The sequence below is a fragment of the Molothrus ater genome, chromosome 11, assembly GCF_012460135.2.
Source record: "Molothrus ater isolate BHLD 08-10-18 breed brown headed cowbird chromosome 11, BPBGC_Mater_1.1, whole genome shotgun sequence".
NCBI classification, from domain to species: Eukaryota; Metazoa; Chordata; class Aves; order Passeriformes; family Icteridae; genus Molothrus; species Molothrus ater.
Genome location: NC_050488.2, coordinates 18,961,114 through 18,978,965, shown reverse-complemented (window position 1 = coordinate 18,978,965; position 17,852 = coordinate 18,961,114). Strand labels below are relative to the sequence as shown.

The window sequence follows — 17,852 nt, the reverse complement described above, 5'->3', positions numbered from 1 at the left end:
CAGTCTGTGCATTGAAAAGCCCTTTAAAATGGATTTGAGAATATGTGGAGTGTCTGAGGGTATAAAAGGTGCTGCTGTTTCAGCTCTGCTTCAAGGCCTGCTGATGCCACTGAAAGTTTTTCTGTGGAATTCACTGGGCTTTGGGTTGGTCCATAGGAGATTCATTTTATTTATAAGTTTTATTATAAATTCCCCTTTTCTGCAGAAAATAGCGCAGGGTACTTCAAATAATGTGTTTTATGACACCTCCTCTAATACAGACAAGTGCAAAAAGTAAACAAATAGCTTTTATTTAATTGAAAGTGGGGTTTTTTTAACAGGATACATCGAAGAACATGAGATAAATAATATCCACATCACAAGAGTTTTAAATCTCTGCTCCCCTCCGTGGCATCAGCTTGCACAGGTTGACATTCCATTAAAATGCTGTTCCAATAACAACTACTTGGAGAAAATTTGAGACCACCCACGTGTCAATCCCAAATTAGGCTTGGCATCACTCTGTTTAATTAATGCATGTTGATTTACCCCTTGATTTCCAAGCCTATTTTTAAAAATTCATGGAATTTTGGTGCCTCATATTTTCTTAATGAGAGACCACTTCCTCCTCCCTCCCCTCCCCAGTGTTGATTTTTCTCAGGAATGTTGCTTATGGTGAAGAATTAAGATAAAATCTACACTTTTATTTTTAGAAGTCCATGGCAGAGCATTGCTGGAACCAGCAAGGAACAGGGTTTAGAAGAACAGAACTCAACAGCAGGATCCCAGATGCCAATGTATGGTTTATCCTTTGGGATAATTTCATTGCTCCAGAGCTTAAACCTGCAAAAATATAAACAGACAGAGGTAAATCTGTGTCAAAATTAGTTTTTCTTTACATTTTAGCTTAACAGCAATCTCTGTTTTCTTTTCAAGATGAAACATTACCACAAATGTAATTTCTATTTATTTGTTTATTAAACTGTAGTGGCCATTTTGTGGAGTAGGATTTTGGATCAACATCTCACCTTTCCCGTGAGTATCTTCTTCAAGAGGGCTTTGACCATTTTGTTGCAAAACAAACTATAAATATAAAAATGCTCCCTTTTGTATGAATAATAAGTTATTTAAGAGAGCAGAGGCAGCACCCTCTGGGCCCACCCCAGCACAGCCATGGGACAGGGCAGATTTAGGGCCACATTATGTGGGAGAACTTTGACTTTCCCAAGAAATCTTATTCCTGTGTCCTTCCCTGAGCTCTGCATGCCAGGGCAGTGGAGACCTGCACTAAAAATAAGGTGTGGAGAAAAACACTTTCTCCTCTAATGAATGTCAGAATATCAGAGACAAATTTATAGGAGCCAGCACCAGAAAGCACCAGGAGGGAAGACACCTATGGCAAGGGACAATCTGGGAATCTGTTGTGCTTAGAGGCACAGATTTCTTCTTATGCAACAGCATTCAGAGGGGGGAAAAAAAATATCTCACTTACTCGATATTTTTGGAATCCTAATTTCCTCACTGCTGCTGCCATCGCCACCGTCGCTGACGGTTCTTATCTCGATGAGATAATCTTCTTCAAACGGGACCAGAAGTTCAGCTGAAGTGTTGTTTGTCTCCAGGATATGGGCTTTGCTCTGCCTGTTCTGTCTGTACAGAATCTAAGCAGAAAAGGGATTGGAAAACAAGGGTTATTTCATTTTATTTTAAGTTTTAATGGGTTTTTTTGGGGGGGTACTGAGAGATTCTTCTGTCGTGTTCCAAAGTTTTCTGAGCACTCTCAGCATCCTGTAGGGTGTTAAAAGCAATTTAAACAGGGGAATAAATTCTGCAGGATTTTGGGGTGGGTACCACAGCAAGTGGTTTCCTAGAACCTGAGGATAATCAAAGAATTCTGCACTGAAACCAAACTTTAAAATAAATTTGTATTTCCTTTAAAAGCAGATTTATGGGAAGGATTTTTGGTTCATACATAGATCTTTGTGTGAGTATCTTTCAGTGTCTTTTTTAAAGGTACATTTATGAACTGCCGGAGAGTGAGAATGTTTAAATGTGGTTTATGACTGCCTTTAATGCTTCAAAGACTGTTCTCTATTTCATATATATTTGTGAAACTCCTTCCCTGGAGATATGAAAGCAAGAAACTTTAGGTAAGTAAGATTATAAGGGGACAAGAGAAATACAGGATTGGGGGACAGAAAATCCCTCTGTTGGGATAAAGAAGTCCTACTCTGAATGAATATTTGTGTAAACATCAGTCAACCATCCCAATAAATCCAGAAAAATCCAGTGTTCCAGGTAATGAACACTCATTGTCCACCAAATCTCTGTACCTCTATTGTAACCAAAATATCTGATTGATGAGATAAAGGAATCACTTACTTTGTAGCCCAACACCTCAGACTCATTCTCCATTGTTTTCACATGCTCCCAGTTGAGGCAGATTTTGGAATTTGTCAGCTTCCAGGCGATGTTTGCTGGAGGTTGACTTGGTGCTTTAAAAAAAGAAATAAAAAGGATTATGATGATAGCGAGATAAACTGAGTATTAATTTTCATAGTGAATCTAAATGAGCTGCTGATATGGGAGTAGCAAATGCTTGGGTGATTCCAACCTAAAAGAGCAAAAAAACATTTTCTAGTCCATCATTGCTCTGGTATTAGTCAGAATAAAGATCTATTCATAGCACAGAACCTCTTACTGTGAGACTTCATTTGCAAAATTAGGCACAGCCTGACAGCGTCTGACAGTTCAAGTTATATTTGAGAGATTTTGTGCAAGGAAAATGTTGTTCCATTCTGTATTTCTGTGTCCTAGAGGATGTTTTGCTGTCTGGATCTCCGAAAAAGCTAAAACTGAGAGCAAACGACAGAAGCCAAGATTTCCATCAGCCAGGACAGGTTACAAAGAGCTGCACATGAAAGTCTCCATGTGATCCACCATGAAACATTGTAGGACTTTAGAAATTCTCAGCACAATAGGCTGAGAGCAGCTTTTTCAAAGGCTTTTTATGCCTAAGTGTGAGGACTTTGAAAATTTGCCTACAAGTGACTGGAATTGAATCCTGTGTGAACATGTGAGGGTGGAGCTGAGCCTTTGAACTGAGCTCGGATTTAGGCCAACACGTTCTCTCCTGCTCCGTGGCACATCCTGCCAGGCCCTGCTGGCTGGTGGCACAGGAAAGGAGGGTTGAAACAGAGGGAAGAATGAGGAGAGAGCTGGAGAAACACATTCCAGCCCTGAATCTAAATTGTTTAATCTGGGATCCTTCTCTTCCCCGCTGTGTGCTGGTGAGTGATGGAAGGAACAGTTGATTTGGTGATAATTTCTTTCATTTCCCACAGAGATAAAACAAATGGATGGGTGCTGCTGTTTCATATCCATCTGCCTCGTGGTTTTGGAGAAGTTTAATCCATCCCTCTGGTAGGGAATGAGATGTTGGTGGAGCTCCCAGGTGAACGTCCAGGGGTGTCCTTCCATCAGCTACACTGTCAGTGTTGGAAAAGATTCATTTCTTTATGAAGCCATTTATCTACTCTCACATACATCAAACTGCAAATTTATTTAAATATGGCTTGAAAGCTCTTTGTTGCTTTCAGGAAACATTTTATATATGGAATTGGATAACAAAATAGTCACAAGAGGCAAAGGATGTCAAATACTTCATTGGCTGTGCACTCTGAAGAGGTTTGAAATCACTCAAAAATGGGTAAATTACAGCCTTGACCAAAGCTTTTTGACATAGAAACTTAAAGCTATCTTAATTCATGATCTTGAGGCTGAAAAAACACCACAGGAGGATTTGCAAAACAAAATTATCTGGGGTTTTTTCCAGCCAGAAACCAGAATAAGTGGTAAGTGCACTTTCCCAAATCCATAGGAATATCTGCTAGCAAACCCAAGCAGTTTCAGGTCTAAGATTGGCAGATTATTTCCTCAATTAATTCCTTGTAATCAGTGCTCTCAAGAATAATAGAAATCCCAAATATCTGCTTAAGTTTATTGAGGTGCTGATGTTATTGTCATGGTTCAGCAAGAAAACACTTGGCTTTGTTGCTGTACTGAGCTGGGGTTTATCCATGCAAATATTTCCAGTATCTATATGTAATATTGATATATTTAATGTGTATTTGTATCTATTTGTAAGGGATAAAGAAGAGGAAGATAAAAACATAAAAGGAAGAGGAAAAGGAAGAGGAAAAGGAAGTTGAATGGAAAAGGAAAGGAGAAGGAAAAGGAAGCAGAAGAGGAAAGAGGAAGTGGAATTTCTGCAATCCATGCCATATAATTAAAGAACCAGAAGAGAACAGCTCTTTATGGAGCCATGTCCATGGTTTGAGGACCTCAATTCCACCTCCCTAAGTACTTTTAACTGAAACCAGGATGTCACCTTAGACCTTACACTGATCTTAGAGAAGGACACTTCAATCAGAACTGCACCTCTTTGGCAGAAGGATAATTTCAGCTCTGCTGAGTCCCTGCAATAATGGCATGAGCAGAAGGCTGCAGGAATGCTGGATGCTGAGCAGGAAGACAGAGCTATTACTTTGGAGCTCCATCTCCTGCTCCAGATGCACATTGTTTATATTCTCTTGACATATTATCTCTTCTCTTATTGCAAGTGCTTGCATCTTCCCCAGACAGAGCTTGAAATTTTAATCTATATATTTAAATATTAAAAAGGTTATTTTGACTTTAATTTTTAAATGAACCATTAGCACAATCCTGAATTTGACAGAAGATAAACTAGATGTAAAACAAAAGCAAATTTATTCCTTCTGTGTTTTGTCATTTGACTGCCATGTCTTTAACTTGTCTTTCATTCAGATGCACATAGGAATAGAGGGAAGAATTCCCAGAGATGAATCTATTTTCTATTGAAAAATGGACTGTGATGAAAGTCATGGAATCACAGAATGGTTTGGTTGGAATAGCACTTAAATTTCATTTCATTCAACCCCCTGCCACTGTCACAGACACCTTCCACCATCTCAGGTTTTCCCAAGCCTTGTCCAACCTGGTCTTGGACAGTTCCCGGGATGGGTCTTGTTTGAGCCCTTCAGAAATATCTTCTCTTGCTTTATTTTTCATTGTTTTATTTACAATAAATATTGGGTTTGTGGCAATTAAAAAAATCAATTAACTCATTCTTCAAGTTGTTCCTATCTTGCACTTGGAGCAATGGCATGGAACAGCATATAGAAAAGAGGCAAAATTGGTGAAACTCAGGAGAAATATTTCCCTTTTATGCTAAAGTACTGATCAATAATTTACTGGGAAAACAGATTCCAAGGAAAAGAAAGCAGCAGAGGGCTTTATTTTTAGTTATAATTAAAAAAAAAAAACAACCCACAACTAAATTGTGTTTATATCAATGTATCCCTTATGCTGAGCTCTGCAGTGCAAAGTTCAGAGGTGTGAAAACCCCTCTGTATTTGGTACATTCAACAGCTTTCTTTAAAACCCCCAAACCAACACAGCCCCACCCCAGAATCTCTTGTCTGGCCTGTGGGACATCCCTCCTTTATTGGCTCTGCACCTCTGGAATCCCCTGAAAGCAAGGGGGCTGCTCTTCTAGGGCAAACAGAAATCCTCCCTCGTGGGCACTGATTTAGGACCAGAGGAAGTTTCTCAGTCACTGATTTTGTTGTCTGACTTATGAAGAAATTTGGGATTCAGTTTTCCTTGCTGTTGAAACCTTTGGCAGGGATGGGTCATGGGGAGCTGGGATGTGCCTGTCCCAGCTGGGAATTTGGGACCCTTGTGTGGATGCCATGGGACAGAGAGAGAAATGGCAAACGTTTCTCACAGTGGCTTGTGAGAACTTTCAAGGAGTTATAAAGTTGTGATAACTTGTTAGGTATAAACAATCTACAGGTGGTGTTTTTCTACTTTGTCTTTCTGTTCTTCTCAATTCATACAGCTTCCTGGAATTGTATGAAAAAGGTGTTTTTGTTAACTAACCAATCAAATAGAATCTATCGTATCACTCTATAAAACTGCACGGTTCTCTTCAATAAAACCTTCTTTTGCTCTTTCTATAAAACTGCCTCTCACCTGTTCCTGTGTCATTCTCAGCACAAAAGTGACACCCTTGTTGTGCCAAATCCAATACTCACGGGATTTTTTGGTGGTGACATTCACGGGGGTGCTGGAGGGCCCTGTCCCCGCAGTGTTGTAGGCTCGGACTGCTGCAAAATACACCGTGTTAGCTCTCAGGCCCGTGATGTTTTTGGCTGTCACATTCCCACTGACTCTGACCTTCCCAGCTGTGCTTTCCTTGGGATCATCTATCCAATATAAAACCTAAAAAGCGAGAACAAAGAACAGGCAATTCATTGTGTTCCAGCAATTAGAGGCTTGGCTGGGAAGCAGACATGCTGACAAGGAAGATTTCGAGGAATACAGGATTTTTTTTGTACTCCAATCTAGCAGGATGTAAACCCTGGCATGAATATTTATAGAGAAGCAATAACATTTCAGAGACTGAATCCCAATTAAGGAACGAAATGAAATCCTTAAATTTACAGATGTCCAGAAGGAAACCTTTGATAAGGTAAGGAATGATAAAAGCTTTGTTGGTTTTATGGTTGAACACAATGAAAGAAAACCTTAAGATATACAAAAGAGCATTTATCTCAATCATCTAAAAGGTTTTTAATTATTTTGTATCCTGGCTCTAGTTTTGATTCAGTGACACCTACTTAGACTTGCTATTTTTTTCATTTAGTAATTGACTTAGGAAGGTTTTTGGACTGTACATGACTCTTACTACCTTCATTTATACCTTGCAGTGATAGCACAGAATTTAAAGCATTTTTGCCTTGTTTTCCTCTTATCTACAAATAAAAATAAAAAAAAAAGAAAAAAAAAATTGTTTCACTATGCAAGTAAAATGACCAGGAATGATATCTGACATTACTTAATCCTAAAATCACAGAATCATTTAGGTTGGAAAATATCTTTAAATCCAACCATTAACTCAGCAATGCCAAGGCCAGCACTAGGCCACAACCCCAAGTGCCACATCCACACAGCTTTTAAATCCCTGCAAGGATGGGGACTCCTCCACTGCTCTCTTCAAATGTTTGAGTTAATGGTTGGACCTGATGGTCTTAAAGGTCTTTTCCAACCTAAATGATTTCATTAAGAGGAGGGAGAAGTTAAAAGCCTTTCAGTGCACCACAGCACAAGCTCTGGGTAGTTCTGGAGTACATTTATCCTGCCCTGCTCTGTCAGCAGTGCCTCGTGTGCCTGTCCCCAGATGTGAGCACAGAAAATCTGTGACAGAGCTGCAGTTCTGGGCTGTAAACCCTTCTGATTATCTCAGGTGGCTTGCTGCTAATGAGAGCCAGGGGAAGAGCTCCACGCTCTTGGAAGCAGCAGTTTGTTAACTGGGAGGAGGACCCAGACGGCCAAAAGGATTCTGGACAGCAAAGGGACAACTTCAAGGTGTCAGAGTCCATCAGCCCGTGGCCCAGCCCCTCACCTTGTAACCGAGCCCCTCACCTCGTAGCCCAGCACCTCACCTCGTAGCCCAGCACCTCACCTTGTGGTCCAACTCCTCACCTCATGGCCCAGTCCTTCGCCTCATAGCTCAGTCCCTCACCTCATAGCTCAGTCCCTCACCTCATGGCCCAGCTCCTCACCTCATAGCTCAGTCCCTCACCTCATGGCCCAGTCCCTCGCCTCATGGCCCAGCCCCTCGCCTCATAGCTCAGTCCCTCACCTCATGTCCCAGTCCCTCACCTCATGGCCCAGTCCCTCACCTCATAGCCCAGCACCGTGCCCATAGCCCAGCCCCTCACCTCATGGCCCAGCCCCTCACCTCGTAGCCCAGCACCCTGCCCGTGTGCCGGTTCCAGGGGATGGGCAGCCAGGACACCTCCACCGCCGCCGCCGACACGCTCAGCGCCGAGGCGCCCGCCGGGGCCATCTGTGGCTCTGGGACAGGGAGAACACAGCTGCTGGGACATGCTGTGACCACAGGGACAGTGCAAGGGGAGGAGAAACAGCAGGAAGAGCCCCTGGTGTAACCGTGAGGTTTGCTCTCCACTTATGGTGGGATGTCAGCAAAACCTGTTCTCAGAATTGCCCGTTTCCTATCTGCTGGAGCAGGTTTTCAGAGATCAGCCACACTGAGTGGTCTGAAGAACCAAATCCTCTGAGAGAACACCTTTGAGTGTCTCCCAGTTTTCCCAACACACTCAGCAGGAGCACCAAATGAGTTGAAACAGGTCCTCTACTGAAAATCATTCTGAAAATTTGCCCCTTCCTATTTTTAGTTCAGATTCCCATCTCCTGCCTCACGTCTGTTATAAACATCCAATGAGCAGGTTTGGGCAGGGCCCTTAAAAACCCTGTGAAATCTGCCTGACTGTCACAGACATCTTTTATGAAAAATCCTTTCCTTAGGATTTTTCCTTCTGAGAAGCTGAGAGGCCTCAGGAACAAAATGTAACCAATGGTTATCTGCTGCTGTGGAATGCAACAGGTGCATCTGGGATTGGGCTCATGTGGTTGTTTCTAATTAATGGCCAATCACAGCCCGGCTGGCTCGGACTCTCTGTCCAAGCCACAAGCCTTTGTTATTCATTCCTTCTTTTTTCTATTCTTAGCCAGCCTTGTGATGAAATCCTTTCTTCTATTCGTTTAGTATAGTTTTAATATAATATATATCATAAAATAATAAATCAAGCCTTCTGAAACATGGAGTCAGATCCTCATCTCTTCCCTCATCCTCAGACCCCTGTGAACACGGTCACACCTGAACACATTTGTCACCTATTTCTGCTACACACCCGTTACCACTAAGAGTAACTTGTGTTACCATCCTCTCCTGAGTAGATGATGGAAATGGAGCTCAGGGTCCCTTCTCCCTCGTTGTTGTAGACACCAACTTTGACCTCGAAAGGCGACAGGGGTGTGATGCTCTCGTTCCTATAAATGTATTTGCTGGATTCCACCGAGGCCACCACAGCTTTGGTCCAGGTTGTTGAGCCAAGGGGACGGAACATAACGACGTAGCCAAAACCTTCCCCGTTCTGGAGCTCTTCTGACACTGGCTGTGGTGACAAGGCAGTCAATAAAGGTTTGCATGTATCCACAGTTTTAATTGAATCTTCAGTCACTGACTGTATTTTAGTGCTATTGATTTAGTTGGCTGTGCCTTGGAGAAGATAATAATGTTTGCCCCATCCGTCAATGTAATATTGAAATAAAAATCAAAATAATAAATCTATCGGGGCAATCAATTTAGAAACAAAAGATCTGATCAGCTCCATTAAAGTTGTCTCTTTCAGGCATGAAGTTTGCAAAATTAAAAGCATTTCACTCAGTACAAGTTGTAGCTTGTAGATTTTTTTCCTTTCCCCAAAGGGGCATAGGAATGCTAATTTTAAATAAATGATTTTAAAGGAAAAAAAGAGCTGGGAAGGAACAAATGTATACAAAGAAATGTGTGTCAGTTGTATAATTGCCTGCCTCTGAGTACAGTGCTGATGTATTTTTTTCAGCAAGGAGAAAGCCTCGAGTACATGAACATATTCTTATTTAAGTTCTCAGAACAGAAATGTTCCTACAAGTCAACATGGCAAAATTAATGTTTCTATTAATAAAATCTCATGTCAAGATATGTATGAAAGGCTCAAACTGAAAAGGCAATTACAGCAACACCGTGTCCAGCATGAAGTTGGGTTTTTCATGGGATAAAAATACTTCCACATTCTCAAAGCAAGAGGACATTTATGAAATAAAATCAGGATTAAATGGAGAAAGGAAGTGTTTCTCAGTAAAACTGCATTTATTTCAGAGGCTTGCATCAAAGGAAGGGGCATGGAAAAGCAGGCATGGAAAATGGTGCTAAAAGACAGCAAAAGGGTCAGGACCTGAGTCCTGGCCCCAACATCTTCTCCTGCAAACTCTTGGGAGCACAAACAGTGTGAGATGATAGGGGAAAATCTGGAAGCACTTCAGAACACTTCAGGGCACTTATGTTATTTTTATCATAAATTCCTTCTAATTCCAATAATAAAAATACTGATAATAAGCCTGCCCTGCATCTGTAACACATGTCCTTCCTTCAGGGTTTTACCAACCCCCAATATTCCCCTTTCCATCTCTTTTCCAGCCCTGAGAGAATTAAATGTGAGGGATGATGCCTCACTGGGGATTTATAGGAGTTCAAGCTACTTTCTAGAGCATTTAATTTGTTTTTGAGGCTTCTGTGACCTCAGATTTAATCAAGACATTTAGTGAGCTCATCACAGAAAGCTGCAGAGTCGCGTTCAGTGTTGTTTGCTGGCCATAATTAGGATTTCTTCTGATTGTTTTTCGGGACACACTATGGAGTCCAACAGGATAATTTGACTGAGATATCTCAGGTTGTTTCCTATTTTCATGTTCTTCTGCTCCCAAAGAGGAGAAAATGAAACAAAAGAGTGAAGGGTTGCAGATGGAGGAAAACTTAGTTCAGGGAAAGTGGAATTGCACTCTGTTTGCAGCACAGGAAAGGGGAAACATCTGCAATGTTATTTATCTAGTGGGAATTTTTAAAAATTTCTTTTGATCTGATTTTTCACTTTTTGACCAAGCAGCTACCCCATCACTTCCCAAGCTTTTCCAGAGGCTGCCTGCCTTCATCCCAGGGCCTGCTGGGAAGCTGCTGGGAGGCTGGAAATGGAGGCTCCTTCCCACAGCGCTCACTTTCTACTCTCTGAAATGACCTGCACTCACCCTTTGCAACTTGTCTGGCATTAACTGCTCTGGAAATGCGTATTCTCTGCTCTCGCTGGAGTGCTGCAGAATTAAAGGGCTCATCTCCTTTAACGCATAATAGGATATGTCTTGTCAGCACAGTGTTCCAGAATGGAAAACATGTAAACAAAAGTAGGAAAAATGTAAATGCAGAAAATGGCCAAGCAGATTAGTGTGTTAAGCACCTCCTGTACAATGGAGATAAGAGGGTTATGCAGACTTCTAAACATCTTTACAACATGCCTCTTAAACTGTTTATTTTCACAAATTGTTCCCTATAACACAGAAAACTTGCTGTATATCTTACAGGCTGTTTGCTCTCCACATCCAGGGTGAAATCCAGGCTCGACCAAAGCCGGTGACCAAAAGCCTTTGGATTTCAGCAGGGCTGTGGTTTCACCCACAGATTTATCCCTGTAGGACATCTGAGGTTCACTGAGCTCAGAATTACCTCCCATGTGATGACCAGCTCAGAGCGGCTCCCTCCTCCTCCGCCGATGTTCGTGGGTGCCACCACGGGAACTGGAGAAGAAAAGGGTTGGAGGTTGCAGCTTCCCCAAGGCTCAGCCCTGGGGCCAGCCCTCTTTAGTGTCTTTATGGCTAATCCGGAGCTCAGAAGTTCACAGCTGGCACTAATTTGGGTGGGAGTGTGGATCTGGGCAGGCTGGATCCAGTGGTGTGAGGCTCAACAATGTGAAGTGCAGGGTCCTGCTCTTGGGTCATAAACCATAAACCACATAAACCATTGACAACGGCCCCATGGCGCGCTCCAAGATGGGGGAAGAGTGGCTGGAAAGTGGCCCAGCAAAAAGGGCCTGGGGGTGCTGGAGATGAGGCCAGGTGTGCCCAGCTGGGGAGGAAGGCCAAGGTCACCTGGCCTGGATCAGCAATGGTGTGGCCACAGGAGCAGGGCAGGGATTGTCCCTGTGCTCAGGCCACACCTCCAGTGCTGTGTCCAGCTCTGGACAAAGCAGTGGTCAGCCAAATGTTGGACTCAGTGATCCTGGAGGCCTTTCCAAGGGGGTGATCCAAGCATTTCCTACCTCACCTGCAGCCTCCCAACAGTGGAACAGGGATCACATTGCACAGCAGCCCATTTGAAATGAAGTGAAATTATGTTTACACGTTTTCTAAGGCTGAAGCCATAGATGAATTTGATACATGAGTACCCTGGTTCAAAAAATTAATTAAAGAACTGGAAGCATCAAGTATCTGACATTATTATGCCTCATCAACTAATTGGCAAAATGATGTTCCATTCAGACTGTAGCTGCAACACTACTGATTTACTAATTATGCATTTGTTCAGTAAACATGTTGTTGGAGCAATATATTAATTTTTTTAATTGGTTGTATGCTTATCTTAGTGAATTCAAAACTCACAAATTGCTTTTCTCCTTCTCCCAAGACTGTAAGTATCCAAAAGTTGGTTGATGAGAGTTGGATTTCTCCAGCATTCCACAGGTGCGTGGCACCAGAGGTGGAGGACTGAGATCAGGGAACTTTGTTGAGGTTGAAGGGGCTCATGGTGGAGAGCCAAAGAAAATATCAGCATTTCCTGCCTCTTGCTTTATATTTCTTCTTTAAGGTCCCTTCCAACCCAACCCATTCTATGGTTCCATGTTATCATGTTCTTTTTCAGCTGCTGGAGATGTGTAAGAGAAGAGGACATCCCTGGAATGGGCAGAGACAGGAACTCTCTACAGGACATTTGGTAGTACCATCTCCAAGTCCTACCTTCAGAAATTTCAAGATTGTTTTCTCATTGTCTTCATTCATCTCTCACTGTCTGAAAAGCTGATGTGTAGGGTGAGAAATAGGAGGGATGTTTACATCTCAGAAGCCCTTTTTTCAGAGATTTTGGGCAAGTTTTGCCAAATCTGCTTGTCCCTCCCCATTGACAAATGCATTAACCCAGCTTCAGAGGTGCCAATAAAAGCAACAGTGCTTAAAGTTCACAGAAACTGATGTCAGCCCATAATATAATTTGAATTATATATAATTAAATATATGAATTATATATAGTTTCCAGATTTTAGTCCTCGTATAAATAAATATCTGATTTCATCCTCTAGAAATGGGAGGAATTTCAGAATAATTTTGCTGTGCAGCCGTAAGAGTGAGTACAAGAGCAAACAGGCTGGGCTCTCCTGGAGGGTTTCACAGGGCTGTTCATTTTTGTCACTCACAATCAATGTCTTTGGGCACATCAGTGGCAAACGATCTCAGACTGACAAGAATTGCATGGAAACAGCAAAACAAACTTCCAAGCCTGGTGTTTCACTGTTTCATGAACCAAGTGATGCTCAATTAGCTCATGTGTTAAATGTGTTTGGTACTTGCCACATTTGCAAGGGGAGGATTTTGTGCTGCAGCTCAGCAGAGCCTCAACTGGGTCAGAGTTAAGAAACAGATGAAAATTTACAGCTGAGTGCACCAACAGAGGCTCAATTAATTCTCAGCTCCATTTTAATGAAATGAACAGTGGCTCATTTGCATTCACAAATCTAGTAAAGCTCAGATTTTAGCTGGCAAAATAGTTATTACAACAGCTCAAATTCACCCTGTCCTGGTCAGGCATTTGCTGTCCACACTGCCCTGCTGATTTCAGGTTCCTATTCTGACTAAAAAATTAAAGAAGCTGATATTGTCCCACTGCACTGCAATATTTTGAGACAGGGGTTTAGAGCAGTGAAAGGGTTAAACAGCTAAAAACCTGAAGTGAGTCTTTCTGTCTCTTTTGTTAAACTTCAGACAGAGCTACACTGCACAGAAATAATCTTCCTTGTGTCATTGCCATGATAAATAACAATAATTTTATTGTTTCTTTCTCCTCATTGCCCCAGTCTTATGAATCCCTCTAAGAAACAAATAAATAAAAGCTTTAAAAGATGAAAGCTTTCAATGCCTGCCTAGTTTTGAATATCCCACTTTACAAAGCCCCACGGTGGTAACAGCCACAAAAACCTTCTCAAGATTAATTTGGTCTTTGTGATCAATCATGTAATAGAGATTATTCATTTGAGATACCCTGCTAGGAAATTTAAAAAATTTGACCTCCTCTGGAAGGTGCTGGGGTTGGATCTAGATGGTCTTTAAGGTCCCTACCAATGCAAACCATTCTGGGATTCTATTCCCAGAAACAAATGGATTCCACATTCTAAAAGAAATGGATTTTCTTTCTGTAAAATGTACAATACTGTATTTTGAGTTCTGTCCTGAAATGCAGCTTGCCAAACTTCAAAGCTTGGCAAATGAGATAAACAGAGAAGAGAAAGTGGGTTGTAAAAGCTGCTTCCATTTTACTGCTTTCCATCCCATAAACACTGATTTTATAGGTGGGAGACAGTTGATAAGCAGGGAGCTGGGAGGAACATAAAACAAACCAAGGGTTTGGGCTGCAAATAAATTGTACCAAACTGAGCAGGTCAAAGGACTGACAGTGTTGGTCACCCAAGAATGAGGCAGCTTCCCCTGAGGTGCCAAGTCCCAGAAGATAAATGAGGAAAGGTCAGACAGACAGACAGAAAGGATTCCACTCTGGAGTCAGTAGAAGCTGCTGGTTTCACTGGGCTTTGGATGCTGTCATTTATTTCATCCAATATCCAGAGTTAAAATTATCCTGCTCCTCCTGATGCTCAGGTATCAAACCTCTGCAGCCAAGGGACATGCAGAGAGTGAAGCTGTCATTTCATATGCAAGTCCCAGAGCAGGATAAAAACTTGGATTTAATTGGGAGAACAAAAATTGTTCTGCCCAATTGCTTGAGTGAAAGGTTGGTTGGGACACATCAAAGGGAGGAAGACAGGATAACTCCAGCTTTTATCGTGGAATGCCAGAATGGTTTGGGTTGGAAGGGACCTTAAAGCCGATGGAGTCCCAATCCTGCCATGGGCAGGGACACTGTCCACTATCCTGATGCCCTGTGCAGGCTGCCCTAGAGCAGAGGCTGGATGGAGTTACAGAATAAAGCAGGGATTTATTCAAAGCATCTCCTCCATGGATCCACCTTGGGCAGCACAAGAGCCCAGCCAGGGCTGCACCCAAGATGAACAAAAATGGTCCCAAAATGGACAGCCAGTCACAACCAGCCTCAACTTTTATAACTTCTGCTCCATTTGCATCTTGCAGTTCATTGTCCCATTCCAGCTTTAGCCCCTGCAGTCCCACCCTGCTTGTTTTTCTCTCTCCAGCCCACGGTGTTTGTGCTCCTGGGCTGAGATTTGGATCATTTGTCCTTGGTGCCCAGCTGGAGCAGGAATTGTTTTGTGTCCCTGCTCTGTGCACAGAGCTCACCATGCCCTGATGTGAAGCTCAGAACTGCACACTAAAGCAGCACAGAATCTGAAACATAGAAAAGCTCAAAGATGAGGCATCAATCCCAGGTTGCTCCAAGTCCCATCCAGTAACGCGTTCTCGTGGAACACGTTGGATCCCCGCCAGTGGAATTGGGTAAATGAAATTCCCACAGCTGAGAGCCGGAAAAGCCTGGCAGGAAGCAGGGCCTCACCTGCTGCTTTGGTTTTCAGGAGAGCAAAGCCTGGCAGGAAGCAGGGCCTCACCTGCTGCTTTGGTTTTCAGGAGAGCTGAGGGCCTGCTGGGCTCCCCGATCCCAACGCTGTTGCTGGCGACCACACGGAACTCGTACTCAACCCAGGGGCTTAAATCCACCACGGTGGCCTTGTGAGTCCTGCCATTAATGACCTCGGGAGCTGAAGGCAAACATGACACCAGCAATGGGTTTTTGAGGTAATTAATGTTACACACTAAATAAAAAATCCAAGGAAGTCCCAAATTGCTCACCTGTGGCGACCGCCTGCCATCCCACCGAGAAGGGAGTCCTGGTCTGGACACTGTAGATCTGCACTGGGCTGTTGTTATCTGCTCCAGGCTTCCAGGATAACCCAGCAGTTGTGCTAGAAACATGTTCAACTTTAACATCTTCTGGTGGACCTGGAGGGCCTGACACGATCAGCATTTTAAGAGGAAAGTATTGGGAAGAGAAGATTCACCGCTGGAATGGGTTGGGCAATTCTTACTTTCTCAAGTCAGAGGAATTATTCATGAAGCTGCAGTGTCATAAAAGCTGCACAATCCCTAAATGATGGCTCCATGCCTGGATTTCATTTTTATGAGTCAGGAAAATTAATGTCTTGATGTCGCTAACATGAAAACTACAAACAAAGGAATGATTTCTTCTTTGTGTCTGACAAAGAAAGGCACCCAGTGTTGTCTTTTGTTGAACCATTGAACAGTCTGAGAATTCCTACTGAATTCAATCAAAACTGAGGTTCAGAAGGAATGCAGGATAGTGCACTACACAGATTTCTGATTTCTCCTAGGGTTTACAAACCTGCTCCCATGACAGCATTTCCTCACCTGCTGGAAGTAAAAAGCTGAGTTAGAAAATATTATTTCATATTATCTCCAAATAGGGGAAAGGAATGGGATATTTTGATTTTCCCAGCTTGCACAGTGACCCAGAGATGCCTGAAGGAAATAACAACACTGCTGAAATTAGAGGATTTCCCTCCTATCTGTGTGGCCCAAAATTTTTGCCAAAGACACCAGGGCAGAACTCCAGAGGTTCTCCTGGGTTGAGTGAACTCCAGGATCATGCTGGCCACAATTTTGGGGCCAAGAGTAAAAGAAAGGGAACATTTCACTATTGAGACGTGGAATTGACATCCTAGGAGCTATTTAAACAATAGCTGATGTTAAGAATTCCTAATTCCTCTAGAAGATAAGTGTGTCTCCCTTACAGACATACCTCTCACAATTATATCTGCTGTTGCAGATTGAGTGTCTAAAGAAGTTTGCACCATGCATACATATTTCCCAGAATGATGCAGCTGAATATTTCTTATCATCAAATCCCCAGCAGATTCCTGGAGAGATTAAAAAAAAAAAAAAAAGTAAACTAATCACTCACAACATGCTTTCCATACTGGGCATTTTTATAAATTGCTCAATATTAATACAAAATTCAGCTTTTAAATTAAAATATTCATAGCTATCATCAGTTTCTTTCATGGGGACATTTTTATTATGGCTTCACAAATAACTCAAGCGCCTTTATGAAATTTAGGGAAGAAAAATAAATGTTTGCAGCCCTTGTAAAGAAACAGTGATTTGCCAGGCACATAAAGAGCGAGGGAGGAATTATGATAAACATTCGTGTCGTGTAAAGACTGTGGCAAAGAGTTTCATGAAGGAGTTTGGGAAACTCACCCTTCCAATCCTTTCAAAGTGATGGATTCCTCTGCTCAAATCAATCCTCTGGCCATTGAACGACCACGAGAAGCCCACGTCCAGGGAGGGGTCGTGGGACACCTGGCATGGCAGGACAATGCTCTCTCCAACTGTTGCATCTGTGTCAGAGGGGGGAACAGTGATCACAGTCCTTTCTGAGGAGACAAAAAAAAAATTACATGTTTTTAATTAAAGTGCTTATAAAAATAGCAGTTATGGAAGGAGGTTTGTGCCATTCGGGAAATGATTTCAAACTGGCCCAAATGTTCTGTAATAAAGGGAATTCTCTCTAATATAGAGATGATTTTAGACCACTCCTGTGGCAGTACCATGGCCACATTGTGTGCCTGAGAGTGAGCAGATGGGAGAGGAACACTCTAAATTAGTTTATATTTATATTAGGAACACTCTAAATTATACTACTTCATAAAGCCCATAATCAATAGTTATGATTTCAGTCAAAAACTACAGAATTCTCTTAAAAACATGCCCATGGTTCTCCAAACTTGAAGAATTCTCTTGGCCAAAAACTGCAGCAAAAGCAAAATTGCTGCACATCTCCACTTGCTTTAGACATTGACATCCTTAATCTGTGTTAATGTCAGTGGCACTTTCCTCCACAACACTGCTCAAGTTGCAGCTTCAAAGACATTCCCAGGCGGGAAAATTATTAATTTGATCATTTTTAACCCATTACATGGAGACCCAAACTCGCAGCTCTTATGAAGGGAAGTATCAGCTCACTGAAGGGGAAAGAAATGGGTTTATATGGCTGCACTTTTGTTGATATGACTGGCAGACAGATTAGAGATAACAACCACTTTGTTGTAAGCAATTCCTTTGAATAAAGCTTTTGTGCATGCAAG

General features: G+C 42.3%; 1 protein-coding gene across 3 annotated transcripts in view; it reads right to left on the bottom strand.

Moving 5' to 3' along the window:
- Window positions 1–265: 265 nt before the first annotated feature.
- The window catches only part of CNTN6 (contactin 6), a 130,374-nt gene continuing 112,787 nt past the window's right edge, over window positions 266–17,852 (bottom strand). For 2 of the 3 annotated variants that reach the window (XM_036391111.2, XM_036391108.1), the window contains exons 13-23: window positions 16,966–17,141; window positions 16,505–16,622; window positions 15,538–15,696; window positions 15,297–15,446; window positions 11,186–11,256; window positions 8,810–9,044; window positions 7,808–7,923; window positions 6,099–6,285; window positions 2,362–2,474; window positions 1,472–1,640; window positions 266–822 (exon numbers count right to left, since the gene is read on the bottom strand). In XM_036391111.2, coding sequence (XP_036247004.1) covers window positions 689–822; window positions 1,472–1,640; window positions 2,362–2,474; window positions 6,099–6,285; window positions 7,808–7,923; window positions 8,810–9,044; window positions 11,186–11,256; window positions 15,297–15,446; window positions 15,538–15,696; window positions 16,505–16,622; window positions 16,966–17,141 — 1,628 coding nt within the window. In that variant the 3' untranslated portion in view covers window positions 266–688. The remainder of the gene's footprint in view (window positions 823–1,471; window positions 1,641–2,361; window positions 2,475–6,098; window positions 6,286–7,807; window positions 7,924–8,809; window positions 9,045–11,185; window positions 11,257–15,296; window positions 15,447–15,537; window positions 15,697–16,504; window positions 16,623–16,965; window positions 17,142–17,852) is intronic. The other variant, XM_036391110.1, reaches the window with a different exon arrangement.